The 26,787-nt window shown below is 44.8% G+C and overlaps 1 protein-coding gene across 2 annotated transcripts in view; it reads right to left on the bottom strand.

Annotated features, from left to right (window-relative positions):
* The window catches only part of PPP2R5D (protein phosphatase 2 regulatory subunit B'delta), a 242,482-nt gene extending 220,275 nt beyond the window's left edge, over window positions 1-22,207 (bottom strand). The window contains exons 1-2 of one of the 2 annotated variants that reach the window (XM_078647239.1): window positions 22,049-22,207; window positions 8,675-8,752 (exon numbers count right to left, since the gene is read on the bottom strand). In XM_078647239.1, coding sequence (XP_078503365.1) covers window positions 8,675-8,752; window positions 22,049-22,075 — 105 coding nt within the window. In that variant the 5' untranslated portion in view covers window positions 22,076-22,207. The remainder of the gene's footprint in view (window positions 1-8,674; window positions 8,753-22,048) is intronic. The other variant, XM_078647238.1, reaches the window with a different exon arrangement.
* Between the last annotated feature and the right edge of the window lie 4,580 nt (window positions 22,208-26,787).

The following is a 26,787-nucleotide window of genomic DNA, read 5'->3' as shown; positions in this document are numbered from 1 at the left end:
TATCGATCCCTTGTACAAAGTGAAAAAATAACACGAGGAGGCACAAGGGAGCAACAGAGGAGTGGTGGATGGGGGAGCAAATCGAGCAGCGAGCAGGGTGGGGTGTGGAAACAACAACTAAGGAAGTATTCATTTTCTTTTAAATCAGATAAAGTTAAGAGGAATCGACAGGGGTGGGTAGCGAACAAGCTGAGGGGTGTAAGAACAACACAGTGTGGGGAGTGGGGCGAAGAGTGAATGAAAACACACCATACAGGCACAGAGTGCTGAAAGAAAAATTAGTACCCTGAATGTAAGCAGTGGAAGGACAAAAGCTTCCAATCTGATGATAGCAAAGAAGAAATGCTCCAGAAGTAGGATAACCAAACAGGGAGGAAAGCCGCAGATAAACAAGCAAGGAAATGTGAGCCATAGCTAGCCAATCAAGAGCAAGGAGTGACCAAAAGGCCACTATATGTGTGTATTTGAATGTATTACAAACAACAGGTCTTGAAGAGGTCTGTAAACAAAACCTAAAAATGACACCATTAACAGGCGGGCCAACACTGGCAATCCAGTTCCCAAACCTATGTGAGCAATTTAGGGTACCTATGAATAAAGAAAGCAGAGTCTTCAACTATCCATAGAGCCCAGGAGAGAGGAGCTGCAGAACAGGTGGTGGGACAGGAGTGGCCCTGCATGGTGTACACTTTTGTTCTTTCTGTACAAATGTCTCAGCGTCACTGAAGAGAGGACAACGGGGCTTTCGTTAAAACTGTAGCTATGCATTCAACAACCTAAATGCAAGCGGCAAAGTCATTCCAAGGAGGTTTTTTATTCACTTCGCTGTACACACCCGGCATTTATGTCAATTGTATAGTACAAACCTAGCTAAAAAGCAACAAGGGGCTGGTAACTTGTATAACAAGGGTGGAACAGACCAGAAAGGGGGTGGGGGTTGGAGAAGAGCGTCTTACAGTATTAAATCAGACAGCCCAGGGAAGGGGGCTTAGACAGGAGGGGGGTGCTCTATTTCTTGATGGCGAGCTCGGAAAATAGCCTTTACCACGCATGGCAAGTATATATTTAAGGTGGGTAATGTGAAAGGGTGGTATGGGTAATTTAAACCTCTACCCAAAAAAGATTTAAGATTAAGTCACAAAATATATGTATATACACAGATATACATACACGCACAAGCTTGTTTACATATATATCTATGTTTTACTTAACCGTGAACATACTTGCAATACATGAAAACGTGTGATAAAGGCATGCGTGGTCATGTCATACAGCCGTGAGCTCAGTAAGCCAGCAGTAGATACGCAGCATTGTGGCTCTCTACTCTAGCTAAACTCCAGTGGTGCAGTCGATTCATTTGTTTTCATAAAATCTTTAATACCACAAGTTCTCAATTTCTACTACTACAGTCTACTTTTAACGTTCTTTGAAAAAGAAAGTCTTTGTGATCTCCGTAGTGAAGGCCCTCGTTATTTTTCAGAGCGCCTTTTATACGTTCTCTTCTCATGGGCTTCACAAAACCATTAAAGGTGGCTGCTAGTGCACGAAAGCATTTCATCCTATTTGGTTAAAAAGAGCTACTTACTAAAGGACTCAATATAAGCACACTTAAATACCCTTTGGGTCCCTGCCCGGTAAACCAACATATCTGGCAGCAATGATCCTGGTGGCCTATGGTTTATTGTTTACCACAAATATAAACATTCGCTGCCCAGACGTGCAAGCTTTCGGAATGTCAAGTTACTTAAGGAAACCTTTACCACACAGTATGTGGCCCTTAAAGTTTTTTTTTTTAAATATTAAAAAGTAATTCTCTCAACCAGGGTTTCCCTCACTTATCGCCTCTGTACTTAAAGTTCTATTTTGTACATTTAATTTGACCCTTTTAATGTTGATCCTATTTGTAAGTGTATTTTTATACTAAGCGCTGCTACCGAATATGGCATTAACCACAGATGGCCGCACTTTGAGAAAGGAATACGATTGTTGCATTTTTAACAAACACAGACTTGCACCTGAAAGAGGATACTCCCCTCAGATGGGGGTCATGTCATTTTTGCTTAAATCTAAGCAAACGCTTTACAACATGACTACTTCTACCTTGTCACTGGAGGATAGCTTGGTTGCTTCAAGAAGCACAAGACTTCTACCCCGCTTTAGATGGCCCAAATCAAGTCTGGAGTCTCTCCAGTCTGTCTGCTTTTCCTTTCCTCTTCCCATGATCTGCAATTACCAATTGCAGCTTCACCCACTCAACAACCTGTGTTACTGCGTTCAACTTCTGTGTGCCAGATTGTTCCTTTCTTTGTTGAAGTTGCAGGTCTCCAGGCCGTAATCTCCTTAATAGGAGATTGACCCATTGTCTAGGCCTCAACACATTCGACCGTCTACCTACATTTTCTGTGGGAGTTTAAAACACCTTCCCATGAATGTCTGTCTCATGCCCTTGAAGGCGAATATTGATCTCCCAATCAAGAGAACCGACCTTCTTTCAGTGCCGGAGCTCCTGCCTGAGAAACACAAGTAGTGAGAATTGTTCGATTTTTCAGCATCTCTCAACTCCACAAAGACAGAAACTGGCATCTCAAAACATTATACTCAAACTTTAAGAAGTAAAAGCATCAGATTGCTTCCAAGAAAAATGAGTCTTGCTGAATAAGTTGAGGGCTCAGACCTTCAACCTGCCAGTTCAGAAGGATAAACCTATAAGAAGGTTCAGAGTCTATATTCCATTCAAGTCCAAGCTAGGAAAGGTCCCCGGGGACAGTGCTGGTTTGGACCTATATCCAATGACTGAATGCTGTTTAAGTAACAAACACCAAGAAATGTGTTTGGACTCGAGCACCAAACTCAGCACAGACCAGTGGGATCGCACACAGGAGGAAGCAAGAGTACATTTGACTACCACTGCTATAGGGGAAACTTGGACACAGAGGGTTTCGAAACATCACTTACCCAGAAACGTTCGAACATTCTGAAGTTAAAGTCTAGCACCTTTCTATGTGGGCATTTCTTTCGTAGCCTCATTTTCCAAACAGCTAAATTTGCAGGGGGGCTGTGTAGGGAATCTGTGATGCTCTGCTTATTTCAATACGCCTGTCTTTCTGAGCAGCTCTTCAGTTGTGCGAGGACCCAGAGCTCCATCTGCCTCTAACAGGTATTAAGTAGGTGTTTTAGCTTCCTCAGACAGCCGGGCGGCTATGGGTGCGTAATATATCTCCGACGATTGCGCTCCCTCAGCATCTTACATCATAATAGGAAAGCAGCAGGCCTCACTGGTGTTCACAACCACAAGTCACTTTGGTCAAGATGCCTGCTGGATGTCTCCATCCTTAAAGTTGTTGTTCCTGGCTCCTCAAAGGACATCATCATACCTCTTCTAAAGAAACCAATGGTTATTCCGAAGATCTTCGCTATCTACTCGATTTTGAGCCTTCTGGCTAGTAGAAAACCCACTACAACATTTCTCTTCTGCAAGAAAATCAAGGTCAGTGAGGATCAGCTCCATATAATATCACAGAACAAATACTCTCTTAGGAGGAAAAGAAACCAGCCCCATAATCCTTGCAGACCATGGACCTCAGGGTATTGGTGAGCGGTGGCTGCACGGCCGCCGAGCTCCTGCACAAATCCTGTTCTGAAACTGGACTCGGCAGTCCAGAGAAAGAAATGGTCTGGCTGTTGGGGGCATTGGTGTGTGGAAGGGGGGCATCTGGAATTCTGGTTCATTCAGGCAGCTATCACTAACCCCATACATGATAAAGAAAAGTCTAAACCCAACACACCAGTGTGACATCACCACAACATGCGCACAAGGTCTATTGACACTTAACATTTACACTAACAGAACATAAAATGGCAGACATCTGATGAACACAAAAAAAACTATGAACTTGCTATTTCCTAGCAACATCAATTTGCCGGCCTCAAATCCCCAAACCATGGACTTGAAGCTAAATTTTGGACTACACAATATCTTTATTGGAATAAAACTCATTTAAAAGGTTTGGGGACTCCTATACACCGCCCCAGCCTCGAAAATATCAACATCTGCAACATGAAGATTACAAAACTGATAAAGGCTCCATAAATATATGGAGTATGGGGAAGGGTACAGACTGGAAGAACACAGAATAAGACGCTCTGCACCTAAAACTGGTCTCCACGCTCCCCATATGCAAACCATGTTCTTATGCCTACTTACTGCCCTCCTGCAGTCCAGTTTCATTTCCCTCTTCCTGCCCTGGAGTGAACAGCTCAATGCAGATCAGGTATACTATCCAAGTCCTGAGGCAGCATGTGGTTACTGGGCAGTGCTTAAGTGAATAAGTCCAATACAACGAGAGTAGCAAAGTTCTGGGCACTTCTGAAATACTCAAAAGTTGCAACGTCTCCTATTTTTGTCTGGACTCCTCGTGCTGAACTAAAGTCAAGCTGTCAAGGATTTATTCAGAAGGCAGTTAAAGGTTACACTAACCTATAACCATTGCAATCAAATAATACCCAATTAAAGGTCCATACTTTAGGAAACAGACCTTTGTTTTAACTACAGACAAAACAAAACAACAACAAAAAGAGTAAAATGATTAAAAGAACCGGGGTCCAAGCACTTCAAGCAGATACAACTCCACGTTATTGCAGTCCTACTGCCAGTCACTGCAGACCGCATGTAATATTCTGCATTGCTGTGGAGAAGTGTGGCTCACTAGTTAGAGCGGCAGACTCTGAAGCAGAGATCGGGCCCGGGACCAGGGTTCAAGTCCCGACGCGGCAGGGTCTTGACCTCGATGTCCGCGGACTCGATAATTCTCGCCTCGGCGCCTACTCTAACCATGGGTCCCATGCTGCAACTCTGGGCAATAGCTTGCTTAATCTCCACAACAGCCCCTACAACACTGGGATGCCTGGCTTCACCTTGGGGGTGCCCAGGAGGGGCAACTCACAGGGAGAGCCAGGAAGGGTTCCACAGCGTTATACAGCGCCGGGACGCCCCGTTGGGGCAGCTGTGCGCTTTACAAAATACACTACATTTACACATTTACATTGTCCCTTGAGAACACAACTGCACTCCAGGTTACTGAAATTTCTTCTACTAGCAGCAATTTACTCGCGAGGAAGTCTCCCACCTCCATGCACATCACTTGTAACCGATCAGGGTTCTGCTGCATTGTCACATCAAAGGGCATTGCTAGAACAACATCCGTGCAGCTGGTAAGGGGATTTACGACAAAAAGTAATCTCAAATCAGAAGATAAGAAGGGATGATGGATTTTTGTCGCCTGACATCCAAGACATGTCCATTTCTCCTGGGGGCAAGACGTTTTCATATCTGTTTTGTCCAACAGACAACTAGAAAGGAATTTAGAAAGAAAGAAGCCTGCCTGTACTTTTACCCCCAAACCTGGCACACACTCGATCCTAAAGCACTCAAAAAGTTGCACCCGAAGGAGCAGGACAATGTAGATCCCTACAACACGTTTGCATCCTTCCCTGTGAGGAGGATGCAGGTTAGGAGAAGGAGTCTCCATATGTCGGCCTAGCTCTCTGCTGTCATCCAATAGCTCTTTCTGCCGTCAGCCATTACCTCCCACTCTTCACTACGACATGGGCAAGGAGAATACAGTAGCCTGACTGTGCACGGCTCTATTCTACACTTCTCTCGGACTCTTACGCATCGGTGGATTGGGCACTGGGAGGTGGGTAGAATAACACTGGCACACAGCACAGTTTGTATTTCTTAGCGCTGCACCCGGGCACTGGTCCTTATACCCCATCCCTTCAACACCATAAAAAAAAGCATGTTAGTTCTTTGGGTGCGGTGACACGAATTTACAAGGACCGGCATAAATTGGTTAAAACGCACTTCTCTTTTCTACTCGCGAATAGAAGCAAGCAGACATGAGCGAAAGGTGGTGGTAATGTGATGGGAGCCTGGGCCTAAAGAATAAGGACTGCTACTCATGGTGGGGCAGGCAAGCAAGCCTGTCAACAACCAGCACTATATAGTAAACCACACAAGTAAATAAAACTGATTGGCAGGTTGCACATAAAACACAGAAGGAGCCATATAAGCCACTGAGCTGTTGTTCCAAAGCTTTACTTGAATCGTTGAATATTGTTGGAGTTACGTTTTTAAGGGGTGCAAGTTTAGAAAGTATAACTTATCAATTCACTCTTTGTACCGATTTTAAGAAACTTTCTTTGAAGCACACAATAGTCCATTTAAACTTATTTCAACTTGCATATAACTGGGGTGGCGAAGTGAGCTAAAGAACAATGATGTATTCAACCCAGATCTGTGACTGGGGGTGAGTATCTGAAAAGTTTCAGCGCTCTGTCCATTATCTCCTTGTGTTTGCTTTGTTCGCCCTAAGTTGGCAGGGTATGCCCAGACGTGGGTCCCTTGCTCACTTTTGATCACTGGATTCAAACTAGCCTGGATGATGAGGGATGTTTGCCAGAAACCGGTCCTCGGAAGCTTGTTTTCGGTTCAGGGAAGACTTGGTTTGGCAGTTCAGGCTGGACTGTTCCCATGAGGCACAGGGTCAGACTGATTTGCATACAGCTGTGTCTGAACTGGGGTGCCGAAGTGAGCTACAGAACGATGATGGATTCATCCCAGATCTGTGACTGGGGGCGAGTGTCTGAAAAGTTTCAACGCTCCGTCCATCATCTCCTTATGTTAACTTGCATATATAGACAGTTGGTTTGGTGAAATTTCACTGAAATGTATGTGTGTGTGGGCATTAGGTCAGTAATCTGCTGCAATAGGCTATAACTGATCAAATAATGTGCAATGTTTACTTGGTACGTTACTGCATCTGCTGCAGATGTCTGGCACAAATATACTCTGTAGCACATAGCTATCAGACCCTTCTTCCAGAGGCACGGAGAGGTGATTCTGCCATCCTGTTCTGCCACCACCTGTGCTGTACATGTGGCTTGTATGAGAGGAGCATGCACTGATAACTGTGTACACCATATTAACCCTCTCTCACCTGCCCGGGGACGTAAAAGTGGATCAAATTCTAATATTAGCAACAGTTCTAACTTAGCAACCAACTCCAAAGGTTCTCTCCTTACAATTATAGCAGCCATGCTCAGAGGTTCTGAAACTGTCCTATTCCAATACAATCTGCTGCTCAGAAGTGCTCCACTGTCCTTTTTCCTTTAAAGGTTTATCAGCACTGATAAAGTAGGGATACTTGCCCATTAATTTATATCAATTCTGCTAAATGCCTTTGCTGTTAAAAGCGCAAAAGCCATTTCGAGAAATGCAGGTATTGTTGCCCATGGACATAAGAATTAGTCCCAAAGGACCCCTACTATCAGTCGGGCCTGGAATGGATTATAACCTTGCACCGGTCCGTCGAAACAATTTAAGATAACCACAGAATATACAACAAAAATTCCCAGTTAATACTCTGTCTCAATTGCAATTTCTCTACATTTGAAAATCTGTTGAAAGTAAAGAGGCTGACAAGTGTGTGCAGCGCACACTCAACGTTTACACACCTGCAGTAAAAGTAACAAGCGCAACAAATCTGCTTAGAAAGGTCATATCCCCGTGCACAGCACATTGAGACTTGCACGTGAAGCCTGGTGCATCAATCACAATACAGTCAAACTCTGTGCCAGTCGGTCTGATTTGGGAAGTAGGTGGGGCAAGTGGATATTTTTATAGGACAAGTGGATTTCAGTAACATTTTGTCTACTGGACAGGTAGAATTTTTAAAAATTCCACACCCCTGATAAGCACGGTCTAATGTTCTAAAGTAAGGTTTAGAAACTTCAGCGGCCGTGGTTGACGTATTTGGGGTCCACCACTCATTTCCCAACGGTCACTGGGATTGACAGCAGTGATGTCACATTGTCCCATTAACTTATCTGCACAGTTTAACATTCATTCAGAGTTGTTGCATCACTACCTCTGAACAGACCGTCAGAGTCCCAAAACATGATGTTGAGGGCACAATCGTGCACCATAACAATGATAAGAGTGAAAAAGCAGGAACCACATTCACTTATTTTACAGCTATTATAGCATTCATGTTACAGCAGAACCACTGAAGATCACACAATGAATAATGCCACAACTTATTTTTAATAGAAGAAACAAGTCAACGACACTCTGTGCAAAGGTTAGGTTCAGTTTGTTTACAAAATAAATGTTGATCTCATTAAGACACAGCATAGTCGGGCTCGGTTTCATACTTGTTCCGACTAGAAACATGGTATCACCAGACCCTTTTGGGACAAATACTTGGAGCCAGAACAGAAAAAGAGGAATCCTTCTTTCCTTACGTTTGGAATCCCACACAGCCATACAGATATGGATAAACTCCTTTGCCTGCTTATAAAGAGTCAAGATATCATATAAAACGTGCAAACAGAAGACCTGCAGTTAAAAAGGTGCCTGAAGCATCCTCCCAGAACCCTCAGCTTCCACAATCAGCTGTGGATCACCTTCCTGGCCTGGGGAGGGTGACAATGAGGACACCTTGGAATGCCTGGAAAGAGATCCTTTACAGGCAGTCAGAAGCAGGAAGCAAACTTTCAGCTGACCCACAGCTCACGTGCAGGATCATATTGGTGAACAGATCATTGAAACAGCTTCAGCGCCGGCCCCTGGGAAGCATCTAACTCTAGGCTTCAAACGAAGATTAGCTCTTACCTCTTCGGGCGCTTCCACGGCACCATCCTTTGCATTGTTGTTATTCTTCGGGCTGCTTTTCACTGTTTTGGAGGGCTCCTGCAACAGATCAATATTCTGATCACTACAGCTCCACTGCTCAATCATCACACAATAATCATTCTTCCAAATAAAAGTATTATATTTAAAAGAAGACATTTTAACATATCGCAGAATTACACACATCAAATCAACGGTAAAACATGTCAACAGATTTAGGGCGATCTTTGCTAAATGATGATTTACTATAGTGACCCATCAAATCACAACTGTGAAGCAGAGGTGGGCCTGGCCATAATCAAGATGGCAGCTCCAGTCGCGGCTCTTCATTTCCCTCTAGTCCCAACAGTCTTCGTTGTGGTTTTGCAGATTCTTTAAATCTGAATCATGAAACGCTGTGGTGAGCGCATGCACCTCGTACTGGCTACCTGGTTGGGAGTAGACCATGGGCATCCAGAGTGGCGAGAGTGAGCAAAGCGAGCGCTCACTCTCCTGCCAGTAAAGGAAGCAATACCACTGGAAGAAACTACCCCACTTGTACAGCCAGGAGGGAGAATGTGATGCACTGAAGCCGCGCCGAATTGGATTGCAACCAGACAGCTTATTGGAAACATAGACAACCACTCGCACTCACCTCAACGGAGCGGCTGCTGGCAGTGAGCATATCTTTTTGTAAAATGGAGACTTCCGCTCAGTGCTACTTGGGTGTGATCAGCCTTAGTGGCCAGTTTGTTAGCCGAGCGCACAGCCAGGTTTATGAAACAAAAGCACTGGGCGTCTGTTAGTGCATAGGGGCACCAGTGAACCATCTTTGCAAGCACTACAGCTACCGACGGGCCACAGTTGTTTAAATACAAGACCAGGAACAAACACGTTTATGTGACTAATTTCTTAATATCCTGCCACTCGCTGAATTTAATTGAACAATCAACCTTGAATTTATGCACTAATTAAGTCAATAGAAATAGTGGTAACTCCTAGAATAGTGAATGTATTGCGGGTCAGAGTCACGATCTTCAACCAGCAACATTAGTCTTAGCATACCCATCCTGCCAAGACAAGCGATTAACGGAATAAATTCACCAGGAAAAACAAATATAAATCAACAGAATACCTCAAAATTAAACAACTACTGTACATTCTCATCACTAGAGGAACTAAAAAAAGCTAAAAGTCAGTACTGAAAACGGAGACCTATACCCACATGACAGGCCCACACAACACTGTCATATAGGTCGCAAAAGGTCAAAATATAAACTCTTGGGTCAGCTCCTCGTTGCTGAGAATCTCTGGAAAATCGAAACCAGCGCCTGTCAAAACGGCACATAACTTTGGAAACTCATGAGAGACAACCATAGATCAGTCAGACAAGACACCATGGAAACTACAGCGGAGGTTGAATTACTGGGAACCAACCCGGCCTCTTTTCAGATCGGATTAGACCTAACAGACAAAAGATCAGTTGGACGGCATGAGGAATGGCCCTGGCTTGGGAGAGGAGTTACGACTCCTACAGAAGAAAACAATGAGTATGAGGATAGAGTAGCAGAAACAATGTCGGTTTCTATGGTATACCGGGTGGCCTGGAATCAAAAGAAAAGCTCACTTTATCAGTTTACACACCGGGAATCAGTGAGCAGCCTTTTGATTCTCCCGTAGAATTTCAAAGAACACACAGTATATGAAACTATCTGGTACACCAAGGCATGAATAGTTTGCTTCCCAATGTCAACAACAAGCCTGACAAAGGATGGGGAGCAGCAGGGATCAAAATGGTGACTTATTTACTGAGAATACAAGACCTGTGTTACAGCATATTTTTTCCAAGAGATTAATGTAAACTTCCTATCTGTGCACGTCCTTAGTTCGAACATGGGATACCAGGTATGGCCTGATGGAACCAGCCTTGATGTTAATTACATTGCACTGTAAGAACAAGGAACTCCATGAACCAGAACAATTAGAAATGTTCATGGAATCACAGGAAACAATAGCCGAGGAGAACTCACAAGCACACAGCATTACCACAGAGACAATCGCTCCCTTTATAGGAGGCCGTCTGAAACCAACGCTTTGGTATCACGAGGGGATGGTTCAATAGATACAAGTCGGGCGAGGGCCTACCTAAGATAGAGTAACAAATCCAATCACCTCTGGAAGCATAAGAACACCTACCTCTCTGAACCCAAACATCCAGCAACTACTAGATATTATTAAGGGACACAAGAAAAAGCAAGTACGCAGGTGTAATGCTGATTATTTTCACAAACCTACAACAATGGCTGAAGGACCTCTTTGTTCACTACATCAGCACCATCTATAGTGCTCCCCAGGAACTTCTGGTTCTACTCCTCCTCCAGAATTCCAAAACATGGCATCTTATTTTAGGATTAACCTCAGTATCTGGTTTTAATTCTATGTGTAACCAATGCATGAGGTGTTCCCATCATGGTCAATGGCTACAATGAACAGTATAGTGTCTACATTCCTCGGGAAAGAGTTCTTGCTTTTATGAGGGAGACAAGCAGGGTGATGGACATTTGGAGTTTCGATCGCTTGTGTCGATTATCGTTTGGCATATCGCTTTCTTAACATTCACCATCTGATTCTTTCCTCCGCCTAGTCGGATGTTCTACTTAAAAACGCCCCAAGTTTCTCGTCTTATTTAACTTTTTCATGCTCTACCCCATCATAATCCAGCTATTTTAGGAACACCTGCTGGAACAAGAAGAAACACAAACCTTTCATCTTTAATGCCCAAGCGTATTTTTTTTCTTTTGCATTTATCACTTATGGAAGAGGGAAAACAGTCACCGACAGGTCATGGTATAGATTTCATGAGAAATCTCAGACTTTTCTTAGACATGACTCCTCACAAGTCAGAGTTTTGAGAGGCCTTCGAGGGCCCCTCAAACTCCTCTTTCTCAATGTGAATGGAAAGCGTCAATTTGTGAAATGCAAAAAACTGACTTATTTAGCCACAAAATCCCTCAACTTTTCACTGGTTCAGGAGACACACCAGTCATCAATAGAATCAGAAAACTGTAGAGATTGAGCTGGAATGTAGTTAGTAGCAACATAACTCCTCGAGAGAGGAACGACTGATCCCTACCATGTCCTCGTTCCACCAGGACATTGGAGTTGCAATTCTGATCAGAAAGAACATTAGAATGCACGATTCAACAGATCTGGATAAATGACGAGAGAGGTTTTCCCCACAACTGAACGGCTAGGCGTGCAGCTAATTTTTGGGTCTACATAATAAGAACAGCAAAGCTCACTTCCAGTCATCAATTTCTTGGGTCACTGGAGTTTAGTTCCACAAAGGTGGTGATCGGAGGAGACTGAAATGACACAATAGATCTTTAAAGGGACCAATCTGGTCCCACAGATAAATTAATGTTAATGAAAGGATAATGCTAGGTGAAGTCATGGAGGATCATGGCCTGGAGACCAACCCATCTTAGATTGAAAGAATTTGCCTCCGTTTCGTGCGTACACAGCACTTGTTCTAAGACTGATCAGTTCTTTACTTCAAACTCAGGTTTGCCATTCTTGGCAGGTTGCTTCACTCTAGGAAGGAATTTAGATCATTCTCCGGTATGGTCAGAATTAGAGTTACACCACATAATCCAACTATCCAGAAGACAGACAATGGGTGTCTGAGCACAAGATGCGGTGGAGAAAGCCTCTCTAAAGGAATATCTGCGACTGTGTAATTAGCATGAAACAGATTACAGGATGGAGTCCAAAACCCACTGGGCTGCAGGAAATGCAAGAATATGTGGTAACAGGATAAGCGTCAAAATGTGAATTCAATACAGATCCAACCACTCTAAAGAAGAGATTAAAGCAGCAACCAAATTCTTTAATGAACTACCACCAGAGCTACTGCGAACACCAGAGCAGAAAAACAAATAGGAATCATCAAAAGCGAAACATGCCTTGACTGGACAACGGTGGCAACTTTATTATGATCAGGATAAAAAAGCAGGCAGTATCTGAACAGCCCGACTTAAACAGAGACTAAACAAAGTGGCATCCCCACCACTTGTGACTGAGTCTCAAAATCTTACAAAACTAGTGGGATCTACAGAAACATCCACAAACTATTTTGCCCACCCTTTCCTATAATCATGATGACACTTTCAGCTAAAAGTTTGTCAGGAATACTACGGAAGAAATTACCATCGACGAATAAGTCATGGCTGACATACCCTATAATAAAGGCCAGGAAAGGACGCCTAGCCAACTGAAGTCTATTCTCAAAGCGTTAACAGTACTTGCACCATAGAAAGGGTTTAAAGAAGCATAAAACACAGACTTAGTAGCAAATTCAGTAAAATGATACCTATTAAAGAAAAGCCTGGCAAAGACCCTTACAATGATCTGGGGAGAGGTGTGGCGCTGCGGCCAGGGCGACTGACGGTGGGCGCTGGGGATCACGGTTCGAATCCCAGCTCCGGCGGCAGGGGTCTGCCCAGCACCATGTGAATCTGGGCAATAGCTCGCTTAATCTTCCCAACGGCCCCCAGCGCCGAGATACCCCTTCGGGGTGATTTGTGCGCTATACAAGTACTGGATTTACATTTACATATAAGTCAGCATCTTCAATTAACACTGAAACATTTTGGCCAGGGAGTAAACAAACCATCTCAAAAATATCCTGGGTCGCATATATCAATTTCAAGTGGGATTGGGCCAGATTTACATGCAGAATACGCTTGAAATTCCTAACCAATATGATATTGCAGGTAGAAAAATTTGCAGAAGACAGTTGCGTTTTGTTAGATGCAGAACAAAACCTTCAACTGCATTGAATGGGGATATTTCATAGGGCCTTGAAAAGGTCCAGCGCAGGCCCCAATATTATGGACAAAGGCGAACTGCTATACAATGAGCGCTTCAGCTCAAATCGACTGTAGCGGGTTTCTCTCATATACACATTCCCTGTTCGCAGTTGCGCAAGAAAGCGATTCTCTCTTTCCCTACTTCTCTTATGGATATTGCCATTGGAACCTCTTGCAGCTGCCACGGCAAACCAAGTCCATCAGACCACGGCAAACCAAGTCCATCAGAGGGGTATAATCTTGACTGCCGTCTCCAAGGCCCTGCTATACGCAGGTGACCGTCTCACATTAAGGGACCACAGTGCCTCAATACCTAACTTGCTCTCCTTAATTAAAACTACGTTTTTTTAGGATATAAGATTACCTGGGCAAAGGGTGAAATTCTACCATAAACCAGAGATACAATAGTGGTAGTAGCAGTTTACAAATGCACCTGGTGTTCCTCCCTACTGAAATACCGGAAGGGTCTGATCAAAGGCTGTTTGAAGGGTTCGATCACAGACTATTTATTTACTCCTCCAATACAAACAGATAATGAGTTCACTGGGTGGCAGCCCTACCAGAGTTACTTTGGACCTAGGAACAAATGGTTATAAAAGGTAGTAGTAATAAGATGCAATTATTTGCTAGAATTAATTTTCTTACCCATCTCGAAATCCATACTAAATACATGCACAAGCGCAACAAAGACTTTATACAGGCAGGAAGCAAATGCTTAAACCCACCAAATTGCATGTTGTGACAGAATTAGGAGGCCTGTGCCTATCAAATACGAGTATCACCCAGCACACCAACTTTCACAACTGGTTACATGACACAGGATTGTCCAGACCCCTCGCCAACAAGTAAGGAATGTTCTAGAGGAAGCTCACCTAAGAAACCATCCTAGCTTTGAGTCCAGGATACAGGGACACTAACATTTTCATATAGTAGTTTTTGATCCAAATGCTCGGCTCTAAAAAATATCATCAACTTAGGCACAATTGTTCACACGGAACTCATTTAGGTCAAAGGATTTTTTGTTTTCAGCAAGTTGCAGTGATTTAAGCCAAAATCAGCGTATAGATAAAGCCAATATGTTCAAAAACTCAATTGCTTCTTCAATTTATATTTAATTAATGACTTCCAGGAATCACATACGACTAGAGAGAGAGAAACAGCCCAAGAAAATGACTTAATCAACACTCACTTCAGCCGAAGCAAGTGCTTTTTAATTCCAAACAACATTAATGAAAGATGGACAATTGTACAAAAAAAATAAACTTTTGCTGTGTATTGACACTATTTACGTTTATATTTATAAGAAAAAAGATTGTGACTCATGTGATAATAAACTGACCCGGGACCTTCATGTTGAGATGCTTGTGTCTAGGAGCAAGACTATCGAGAATGCGGTTAGTTAAAAATTGAGGGCGTATAATTGGTCCTACCATTAGTGTAACAAGAACGAACATTTTGAAACTCATGACACTACATATGCAGCACTTTACAGTCAACTATTTTCACTCACACCTACCAACAGATCTACTGGCTTTTTTCTGGCTAAGATGTTTTCTATCGCAAGGGAACCCCACGAGAAACCCTCCCTCTCCCGACATTGCGGACCAAGTTGGGATCCTGGAGAACTGACCACAGAAACGTAAACTATGCCGATACACTTATGCGAGGCTCCTCCATGGCACAATGCTTGTTTAATGATGGGAGGGACCACATACAAATGCAAATCTGGTCCTATTGGAGCATATGCTAAATAGATAAGCAGGCTCCCTGAAATCTTATGGATATCTAGGTTATGAATTCGACATACCAACTTCACAAGAGTGGCGGTACGCAACTCATACTGGACAAGAAGTTGGGCTTGCACTAACCCTCTTTCCACCACTAAACTGATTCTTTCCTATATTGAGTCATGGGGCGGACACAGTACTGGGCATATACAGTGCTTTAATCTTAAAATTATAAACTGACAGTATGGAAAGAGGAACAGGGCTTAATTGGCAACCCAGTGGTCCTTTAGTGCTGCAACCCCCCCCCCCCGGTCATGTAAAAAAATAAAAAAAAAATAGCCACTAGAATTATTCTCTTGGATTTGCACTTAAATTCAGTTATTCTTTTTAAAAATGCAATCCAATACACCTACTTCCAGCCAGGAAATAAATGACAAGAGATATTAGTAATGACCCATTAAAGAGGGCTTACCGCCCATCATGTTTTTTCACTAAAAACTAAGCACTGTTATCAGCATGCTTCTCTTGGTGCCTTTGCATCAATGAAGTCCTCCTCCGCAGGGCTCATCCCCAAGTTTGAAGGCCTCTGAAATACAACGGTTAGAATTGACCTCCGTTTGGATCACATAAGGAACCAAGAGAAGCCAGGCTCAAATACACATTTTAAAATAATGCACAGCTGACAATGATCACCTGCAAGATTATGCAAATGTGAGTGAGTCTCAGCCCCGACCGACACCCTTGCCACCCTCCATCATTACCACCTCACCACTTCTGTTCCACCTGCTCTACTCCATTCCCACCTTTCTCGCACAATTTATTTTGTCCAGTTCTAAGCAACCACTACCGGCTCTAGCAGACACCTTCAGTAGTTCACGCGGGTCAAGCAAGAGGTTTATTGTTGAAATGCTGCGTTATTTACTCCACGACTAAAGATATGGATCAATGGTTTACCTTTTAATATCTCTGTTCAAATTGTATAAAACAAAATAGTTTTACAAAGTTGCAGACAATCGAATGCACAGAAGGGCCAAGCCCATGACGCTGAGCAATTCTTGCCCTCCCATCTCGTTGTCACTGTAACATGCTAGATTACAGTCACCGCTCCTGTTCCAGCCATCACCTCTTTTGTTTAAAGCTGTCCGTCATCTAGCAAAGTCTTAGGTGTTATTATTTTTCGACTATGAGCTTGTTTTAACTGCACACATTTTAATATATGTAATATAACTTGTTTTAAATGCAAACTGAGTCTGAAGGAAAGGTTACCACAACATTCGGAGCTAAAGAAATTAGTGTAGCAGAAGAGCTAGAAACAGGCTATGAAGGGAGGTATAGCTAGAGTACCACGCGACATGGTAGGACCCATCCCTCGCCCAGGCTGGCTAGTAAAAGAGGGCTATAATGTGCCCCCCTTTTCTTACTGTGCATGCTGCACTACTGGTGGCTGCACCTCTGCAGAGCCTCTAACATAACGTGACGGGGAGGACACAGTAATTATCAGAGTTGAGTAAATAATGCTTCAAAAAAGAAAATTTGTGTGGCATAGTGCAGCACATTTTATGATAGTATTCCTTAACAACTTTTACTCATGTTGATACTGTGCAGGAAAAGGTTTCATCACGGTTTAACACCCAAACAAAGAAATAAGCAACTTAAAAGTGACCAGTAAACCTTTGTGAAGGGCCTTCGACTGTACAACAACACACATAGCTGCGTTTCTAGTAAATGTTTTTTATCTGTTTGAGCTAGAATTTTTTTAATTAATATCTGCAAACTGTGCTGCAGAAGAATGTTTTTGGGGCAAATCTATAAGGCAGTAATCCCATAATTCCATTGGCACTGGCTATGGGTACCAAACAGACAAATATAAGACATACGATGAACCTCCACCCTAGAGTCTGCTGGCATACCAGCAGCTTAAGATAGCAAACAATGGCTCATTTACAGGTTAATATTTTTTTACTCAGATTTTGTGGCGCTTCTTGTTGGTGACAAGTGTGAAAGGACCCATTTTACCATCACGGCAAGACATGCTGCATTATATTTACAAATATAAATGTAGTCCGTCACCTATCTGGATATGAGTTTTTCCTTAGTAGAACAGTTTACATCACTGCATTGAGAAGCCTTTATTAGTAGTGATAATTTTCGAACATGTTCTCGGAAACATTTATGCCACCCCCATTTTGAAAACAATGCCTTTAGTGAACCAAGAGACAAGTCATTTGTCAGGTACAAATGGGGGTGGGGTCGCACACTACCATCGGCAACCCCAGTATACGGCCTATCCCTGCTGACGAGGGGAGATACCCCGAAACACGTGTCCAGGGATGGCAAAGACAGTGAAGATAGCCGAAGATCGAAAGATGATGCATCGCAAACACTTTACTACATTGACCAGAGTCCTTAGGGGCGACACCGCCGGTGTGTGAGTAGTGTGCGACCCCACCCCCATTTGTATCATTTGTCAGGTACACCTTGTGTTAAGCTGAGGCTGTTATACAATTGGAACATTATAGTTTATATTAAATAAAACAAAGGAAAGGGTTTTGTACATCACGCAACCTTCGAGTGTATTTATTTAAAGGGGCTCTCATATGTGGTAATGAAGAAAAAAGAGGCAAAGTGAACCTAACCAATTGCATAGGATAACACAATTTAGTCAAGTGGGGAAGCCAAGACTGATACCAGGTTTTCTGGTTTCGCCTTTTGCAGTTCAGCCACCGGAGGAGTATCTCTTTCCGTCTCATGTTTTACAATTGAGTTTAATGCTTGGACTTCAATTCTTGGTGGATGATAAAAGAGCGTTGGTGCCAGGCAGAAGTCATGTGAAGGGCCGGTTTGTGGTCCACACCATGCATCTGCTTCACGTCCCCTTATGCCCTCCTTTCATCACCCCAACCTTTGCCCTGCTGGCATATGTGCGGCCCTCGGACATGCCACAGACAGTACTTTGTGGCCCCGACCGCCCCGTAAATGTTTGCAAGTAATCTTGCATTAAACAAAACAGAACTTACTCCATGGAAGTAAAGTTTAGACCCACTGCAGCACATTACCGGCCAGGAAGCGCACACACACACACACACACCATGTACCCCACAAGTACTGAAGTTGCTGCAAAAAAGGATGACCCTGGAAACAAAGTTCACAAACCCGCTGTTACAAAGGCCACTTAGTACACTATGTGCCCTGACGGTATCGTACAGTACTGCTTTACTCAGAGAGATTACAAAGCAAACTGCTTGCACACTGCAAACAACACAGCATGGTGCTTTAGATAAATTCTAAGCAGCGATTGAACCACCACTTAGGAATCAAAACACTGGTCAGTGTTCCTTAACATCTCAGAGTCCTTCGTTAGAAATCTGTGTTCGACAGGCAATGAACGGTAAGTGAACTTCCTACCAAAGAGCGTGAAGTGTCTAGCTGAAAAGAGTTACGTGTGTCAGAAGGTGAACCGCCACCACTGAATCTGAGTCCCACCCCTTTCATTCAAAATCCATGGTACGCATACAGCTAACCCCCAGACTTTGTTTAAGGAAAAGAACCCCAGAGAATGGTTACGTTTGGGCTCCTGCAGTTTCAACCGGAACAAGGAGAGGAATGCAATCTTCAAACTGCAGAGTACACTAGACATTCCATGAAACCATTTTCATTCAATGTCAATTCTTTGCCAGTTAATGGCTCCTAGACATGTTTCATATAACGCATCAGTCTATGTGGCTTTCCAAAGAAGAAAAGCGTCTATTCCATTCTAACTTTGTACAGAAGGCGGCCAATGACTAAGTCACTACTACATAGACACAAGTTTGTTCAGGAGTTCCCAAGAAATCTCTAGGGATGTGGGATTCGTATTGCCTAGTGGCCATGACGTATAGTTTTCATGTTTTAACTAAACAAACAGGTTTTGTGGGGAGCTATGGTAGTTGTAAGACCTCAAACATGAAAGGACTCTCCAAAAAGTAACTTGTCAATGGATTTTATTTCAGGCTTTTTGCTGAAGATACTAGTAGCAAAACATTTCCAAAGATGATTGTTCCATACGTTATTGTCAAATGACAAAACATTTTCAAAGAACATTATTCCATTTATTTAAGGTTGTGGGAAGGCACGAAAGGAGCAGATCACGATTATAGAAGAGTCAAACAGAGAATGCAGTGGGAAATGAACTGAGAAAGACACGTTCAAGGAAACCTTTGCAGAACTTACCCACAGCTAACTGTCGTCACATTTCCGACTTGTTATTTGAGGAACTTTGTTCACAAATTTGTGGACTTCGAACACAAAAGGAAGGATAATCTAAGAAATGTGTAATGAGAGACATTACATACAACACTAAAATGCCTTGAAGAAGAGGCATGTACAGCCACGAAACGTGCTGGCTGAAAACGTGTTGAAAATAATTTGATTTGGAAGATTTTTCTGTGGAAACACTGTAAATCGTGACTAATTTTTTTCTGACAATAATGAATGGAATAATGTTCTTTGAAAATTGTTAGTCATTTGACAATAGCGTATGGAACAATTATCTTTGGAAATGTTTTGCTGCTAGTTTCTTAAGGAAAAAGCCTGGAATAAAATTTTAATTACATTTTTTTGGGGGAGACAGCTTTCATATTTGAGGTCTTACAACTACCATAGCTCCCTAGGAAATGTAGTTGTTCATTTAAAGTATCGACTTGGCTTGGCACCAGTCTAGTAGGTTGAGCTTGAGCCGGCCCTTGGAATCTGTGCCCATTATTTTGTACTTTTTTCATGTTTATTTTGTCCACTGGACAAGCAGACTGAAATCCTTGCAACACTCTTTTCCTGCCAGTTTACAATATGTAATAAGGAGTGGGAAAGACAATTGCCTGCTGCTACGGCACGATATTCATTCACATGTATAAGATGTTCAAAATTGTTTTGATTCTTCTTCAATGTCAAGCGTTTACTAACAGGGTTGGCGCTCTAAGGAAATCAAATTATCAGTACGCTAAACTTGTATTACAGACTGATTCTGAAGCAAAAACATGTACACATGTTCACGGAGTTCAACTATTCATGGCTATTCTTAATACTCCCAGAATTTTGCTTGATTATATGCATTGAGGAATGGAAGCACCCTTAGCAGTAGTTTTCAATGCAAAAAAAGCCAAATTATATTTGCAATTGGAAAAAAAAGAAGAGAAATCAGCGGCACTTTTGCTAAGATACTGGACAATTTTAACAGACAACTTTAATTATCTTGTGTCTAAGCTGTCAGCTAATAAAACATGCATGGCAGTATTATAAAAACAAATAACGGATATTCAGCGTAAAAACATTGTGGGTAACATGCTTAAAGAAAGGAAATGATGGCTCCATTCTTAATGAAAACCCCTAGAGTGACCCAGTGGAAGGACCTTTCCCTGGAGCAGATTTATGACTTACATAAGGTTGCAGAAGTAGGCTGGAAGCCGTACTCCTAGCAAATATTTCTTTGAATATCCGTTTTTACATCAGGAAATATTCCCTTGTACATTTGTTCATGCAAAAGACTGAAGAAAGAGTAAATTCCCATAAGAAGCTATGTTTTCAATATTTCCACAGCAGGGAAATGTTTTACCTGCCTTAGAATGTCGCAAGACTCTGCCTCAGAAACTAAAGTAAGGAAGCAAGGGTACCCTTAGATGGTACAATGGGATCTCCTGAACTCCAGGAAGTGAAAGTGCTGCCATGTTTAGGGGTCTACTGGGACCAGAAGGTTTATGTTATTAGAGGCCCTTCATGAACCTACCTGAGGCTAGTCCAGAAACAGCACTGATATTTTTAGTGTTCATCAGAAGAACAAACCGTGCATAATCGGACCCTTGGTGAATCCAAACTCTGGCATGCGATGAGCCCTGGCTGTGACGTCATTGGGGCGGTGGTGTGACATCATTGCATGTCATTAAGAGGACTGTGACAAGGCCAGGTAGATGCAGGAAGGGAAGGTTCTCTGGACAAGTGGCTATTTTAGAAAACTCCAGACCCCTGGGGCTCCTGGCTGGGTTTAATGCTCAGGTTTGTGGGGAGCTCTATAGATTGGGGGGGGGCATGCCACAGGGTCATGGGGCTTGTGAATTAAAGACAGTCCTTGTTTACACTCTCCATCCCAGGGGCCCCTACACCTGAGCAGGAGAGGCCCTGCAGATGTCACCCCCAGGAGGGTCCCCTCCCCTCCAGGTGCACTGGTGTGACGTCAGTGCATGGCATCAATGGGACAAGAGGGCTGTGACAAGGTCAGGTGGATGCAGGAAGTGAAGGGTCTCTGGACCAGTGGATATTTCATAAAACTCCAGACCCCTGGGGCTCCTGGTGGGTTGAATGCTCAGGTGGGGGGGGGGGAGCTCTATAGATGGGGGGCAGACAGGTGGAGGGGGGCATGCCACAGGGTCAGAAGGCTCGAGAATCAGACACACTCCTTGTTTACAATCTCCAACCCAGGGTGGCCTGAGGGCCACATCCCAGGGGCCCCTGCACCTGACCAGGAGGGGCCCCTCCCCTCTGGGAGCACTGGGGGCCCCTATGAAGGGGCCCCATCACCCAGCCAGGCCCTGTCAGCCCCCCCGATGGCATGATACCCCTCCTGGGAACGCTTCACGACCCCCCCCCCCCCCCCCGAGTGCTCCCCCCTGTCCCAACCTCCCTGAGGCCTTGACCCCCACTCCCCCTCCAGCATGACAGGGCCCCTCCCTGAGAGGGCGGGGGGGGGCAGAGGACTCCCTACCCTCCCTCAGGGGCCGGCACAAGTTAACCCCCCCTGCCCGGGCCCCCACCTTGTCCTTCTTGGTTTTGTTCGGCATGTCTGTCTGTCTGTCTGTCTCTCCCTCCTCCGGGTCTCGCGCTCCCGCCGTCGGTCTCGCGCTCTCGTCTGTCTCGGGCTCGGCCGCGCACGCGCACTGGGGGCCGCTCCTCCCTTCGGGGGCGAGCGCGCTCCCCCTGACGCACGCACGGCGACGGACGCGCGCACGCACCCGCCCGCCATGACAGCAGGAAACGCACAGTAACCGCAGCCTGCCTAGCAACAAGCCCCGCCCCCCTCTCCGTCCGGTCCGGGCGGGAACGCCTCATTGGCGGCCGGGACCGGAAGCGGAGTGTGATTGGACGGCGGGCCTGTCGGGTGGCCCGAGGAGCGCAGTGATTGGGCGGTGGCGGCGGTGACGGTTGGAGGGACGGTTGAGTGTGAAGAGGCGCCGCCGGGCCGCTCCTGTCAGTCGAGGCCGAGCTCGGGTCCATCCTTGAGGTGCCCTCCGCGGCGGGGCGCATCGAGCCGGCACCGGCGGGACAGAGACGCCGAGCGCGGCCGCTGTTCGAACGCAGAACTGGGAGGACTCGGGGAGCAGTGGAGACGACCGGCCCCGGCTCGTCATGACTGCTATTAATAACAGCCCGGCGGCGTCATTCTCAGATACCCGTGGACGGACGCCTCCTCACTGAAGCCTGGCTGTCGATAGCTCCGCCTCGGTTATCGCACAAGGCTTGATAGAGGAAAAGAGGGGGGCATGCAAATCTCTGTCAGGACCGGAGGCTCATATTCTGCTTCTCTTTCATTTACTACTTTTTTTTTTATAACTTTATTTTGCAGATTTTCAGAAAAGAACTACTTTTAAACCGCAACCCATCAGTGGTTAGAGGCGGCAGACCCGGAAGCTGAGATCGACCGTGGACCAGGGATCGATTTCTCGGCTCAAAAAAAAAATTCCACGGACTCGACAATTCTCGCTCTGGTGCCTACTCTGATCATGGGGTTCCACTCTGCGACTCTGGGCAATAGCTTGCTTAATCTCCACTACGGCCCCTCGCGGCGGGATGCCTGGCTTTCACCTTGTGGACACCCTGCTGGTGTTTCTCACTGGGGAATACCAGGACGGGTTCCCTAAGCAAGCGTTACAAGTCCAGCACATTTACATGCTAAACCTTTTTTAAGTAATACATTTCCTATGATACTACACTGTTACATGACTAACCATAGAGACATATCCCTATATAGCCCATTAACGTAGGAGCATCCTTCTTTGTTGCTTTGCCGCCAGTTAAGTGCACTTGTCCTACTCATCTGTGTAATGCGTTGTGGTTCAAGTTCAACTTTACGTGTGCTGCATCACTACTTCTCCCAGGGCTTTAAGTGGAATGAAAAAACTGGGGGGTCTCTCAGAGGGGCGTGGCAAGTGTAATTAGGGGCGTGGCTTTAAAACACTTATGTTCAAAATCTTTGCTTAGCATAGTGTGCTGACCAACATGTATTTTGCTGTTTCTGTCATTGTATCCAGATATAAGATACAACAAGTAACGTCATACCTACAACAAGTCAGGACTGTTGGCTTTGTCAATGGTTATTAGTTGCATAACATAAATAAGTTGCAGCTATGACTTGTTACATATAATATTGAAAAAGCTTCTACTTAAAGCCCTGATGATACCACAAGATGTTGCTGCTCCTGCAATTAAAAAAGAGCAGAGAAATCCAGAGAGAATATGACTCTTTAAAGGATGTTCATTCCCCTACAACGCTCACCTGGCATGAGGTCACGTTGTAACTTCTACACTAGTGAGAAGTGAGCAGTGTGACCAGCGCACATCTATGTGCTTGCTTTCTCTAAACGGGTCTCTATCTGGCTCTGGCTCCCTGGCACTTTTTTCCAGACACTGCAGTCCGGGGAAAAAAAACGGACCGCCTGTGCCAGGGCTCAAAACAGAGCCCGATGGAGACCCGTTTCGAGGCCCCCTGAAAAAAACTGCCAGTGCTCAGACCCCTTGAGACCCGGCCCACTTAAAGCCCTGAATTCTCCCAGTGCTCTGTGTCTATATTGTGCATTGCCCTTCGAAAGATGCTGACTCAGTAAAAATGTTGCCTCATTTAGTGCTGTTTGTTCACAGTCCTACTTCGTTGTTCACTTTGCTGTTGGGTTATTTGGGAGTGCTCTGCCTCCCGGGTCTTGTTTTTTTAGGTCTCATCTATTCTATCCCGCAGGGATGGATAGGCGAGATTATAGTAAGCGGTCCGAAAAGTCTACCTTGCTGCGGATCGCACACCGTTCATGTGAGCCAGGCGCATGCACATCAAACACCATCGGCCTCAGCATCAGACTTCAAAGGAAGCCACTCCCGCGCGACGCAATGCTGAGAGCGTTACATTTTCTACCCCCAGCTCCTTTCTCTTCCCTAATGACTAACTTCTGATCTAAGACATTACTCCCTGTTATCCGCCTTCGAGCCCCGCCCCCATCCTGCACCCATCACAGTTCTACAGCGAGCCCCCAGGGTTACAGCGCACAGGCTCGGAGCTCTCACCATTAACCCTTTTGGAGTCATCCGTGGGCCAGAGCAGGATCATGACAATTTTTACCAGCGTCCTTGGACCGAGAAGATTTTTTCAGTTTTGGAAACCACAAGTAGAAATAACGATGACATCCCTGGAAATCATTTCAGATGAACGTGGCCGATGATGTCATCACATAAAAAGGCAAGGCACAAGCCTTATAGATTAAAGGACATGGCCACTCAACACTGGTGACATCACCCTTGGTAACATAGCCATTTCCGCACTGAAGGCTGGTTATGGTATTAAAAACTCCATACCTACTTCCAATATTAAATTCTCAGTCTCCGGGTGTGAATACTTACTCGTCTGCTGTTCTCTCTTTCAGCTTCTCCGCCTCATCCTTCCTCAGCCATGGCTGCTCCTTGCAGCTCAGCTTCTGGACGCTCTCTGACTGTCTCTTCTATGAGTACTAGTGGCCCCTCTTGTATCCTTGGAAACCTGTACACCAGTTGGACGCGTCTGACCTACACCACGGCCCATCCTTGTTGACTAACTTTTAAACACTCTACTTCCACTACTGTGCCTCTGGGCCCACGCACTGCTCCGCCGCACTGTGGCGCCGTCTTAAGCAGGACTAATGTCAGGGGCAGGAAATCGTCCCATTCCCTGGAGCGAGCCCCACCTTCCCATGTTTTGTTACAACCTTCCAGTTGACCCCCACACTGCCTGACTCCCAACAGGAGAATGTATTTCAGGCCATTGAAGACATTTGAGCCAGACTCCTTTCTGCCTGAACTTTCGGTTGTGCGGCCCAATGAACCGAGGGCTGTCCAGAGGTTCCTCCTAAGCTGCCGGATGCCTTTGGCATGGTGTTACCCCATAAAGTCCCTGCACGGCAAGCAGCACAGCCATAAAACTGCAGAAAACGGAAACTGATCTTAGAGAGGCAGTGGAGAAAAGCACGCAAGGCCAACAAGTGGTACTGAGACAAACACAGCACAGTATCTGCATAGCAGTAGTCAAAACATCCAAGCATTTCCCTACAGCCACAGCATCACCGACTCAACCTGCCCATGCAACCAGAGAACTCTTGAAAATCATCTCTGAATCCCATACTCCTGACTGCATCTTCAACTGCACCAAGCCTGCTGTGTGTTCCCGGCGGATCAATTCAACGAGGGTACTTCCCGTAATGTCTTCCCGTGTGGTGAAGTGCAGGGGCTGTACATCGTGTGATATAGTTTAGAAGGGACTTTTAGAACTGCAGATGCAGGTTCAAATCTTAGCTTTGGCGCAACACCCTGTGATTCTGGGCAAAATGCTTAATCTCCCTATGTCTACAACACGTGCAACATATTCAACTGCTCCATGTAAAACAGGTTACACTATGTTTGCACTATATAAACCCACCAGGAAACTATTGGAAACCAGGTCTAATATCACTTAGATCCACATTTAGTTTTACTTTCTTGAGCTTTGTCCTTTTATATATTCTTTTCCAGAGGGTCACCACAAACTAACATTCCCTCTTCACTTTGGGGATCTGTATTTCCTTTCTGCACATGTATACCGCGCACAACGTTGTCACGTTTGCCTGCCTGGCCTCAAGCCCCGTTTTACTCTTCCCAGTATCGTCACTTTATGCTCTTCTGCCTTTCTGCTCAAATTGGTCACCGACGGGTTCCTGACCTTCCACGTTGGGGACCTCATCCGGGCTTTTCCAGCTGATCCATCGAGAACCTCGCTCTTTAATATTTGTTCTGGTGTGCGTCTGTTCATCCTTTCTCCCATTGCCCTGCCTCTAATTACCCTCGGGTCATTCACTTCTCCCCGCATAACGGCCCACACACCATACGGTTTTCACCAGCCAGCTGGGGCCCCATTTATTATTCTTACACTCAACATCCGGACCACGGGTTTGAAATCCTATTGTCCAATTTATATCACTGTTGCCCATATTTGCACCTGGTTTCCGCTCCCATACTTATGTGACATTGCACGTTTACTCATCGTGTGATTTGCCCTTGTTTCACTCAAACTTGGCTTATTATGGTTCTTCTTCCTTCCATGCAAGACAGCTTTCTGAGCTCTTATGTTGGGCTGGCGCAAAGTCAGTCATAAGCACCGTTTGCAACCGGCCTCTGTGATTAGAGAAATGCAACAACTGATCATGCAGGCCAGCCGGCCCTGTTTCTAAGACACTTCCACTTTCAGACCTGAAATTGCCTTATAGTTCACTAGTGAACACGTATG

Source organism: Lissotriton helveticus, chromosome 6 (assembly GCF_964261635.1).
Source record: "Lissotriton helveticus chromosome 6, aLisHel1.1, whole genome shotgun sequence".
Taxonomy (NCBI): Eukaryota; Metazoa; Chordata; class Amphibia; order Caudata; family Salamandridae; genus Lissotriton; species Lissotriton helveticus.
The sequence above is the reverse complement of the archived record's forward strand: the minus strand, read 5'-3'. Positions and strand labels throughout refer to the sequence as shown.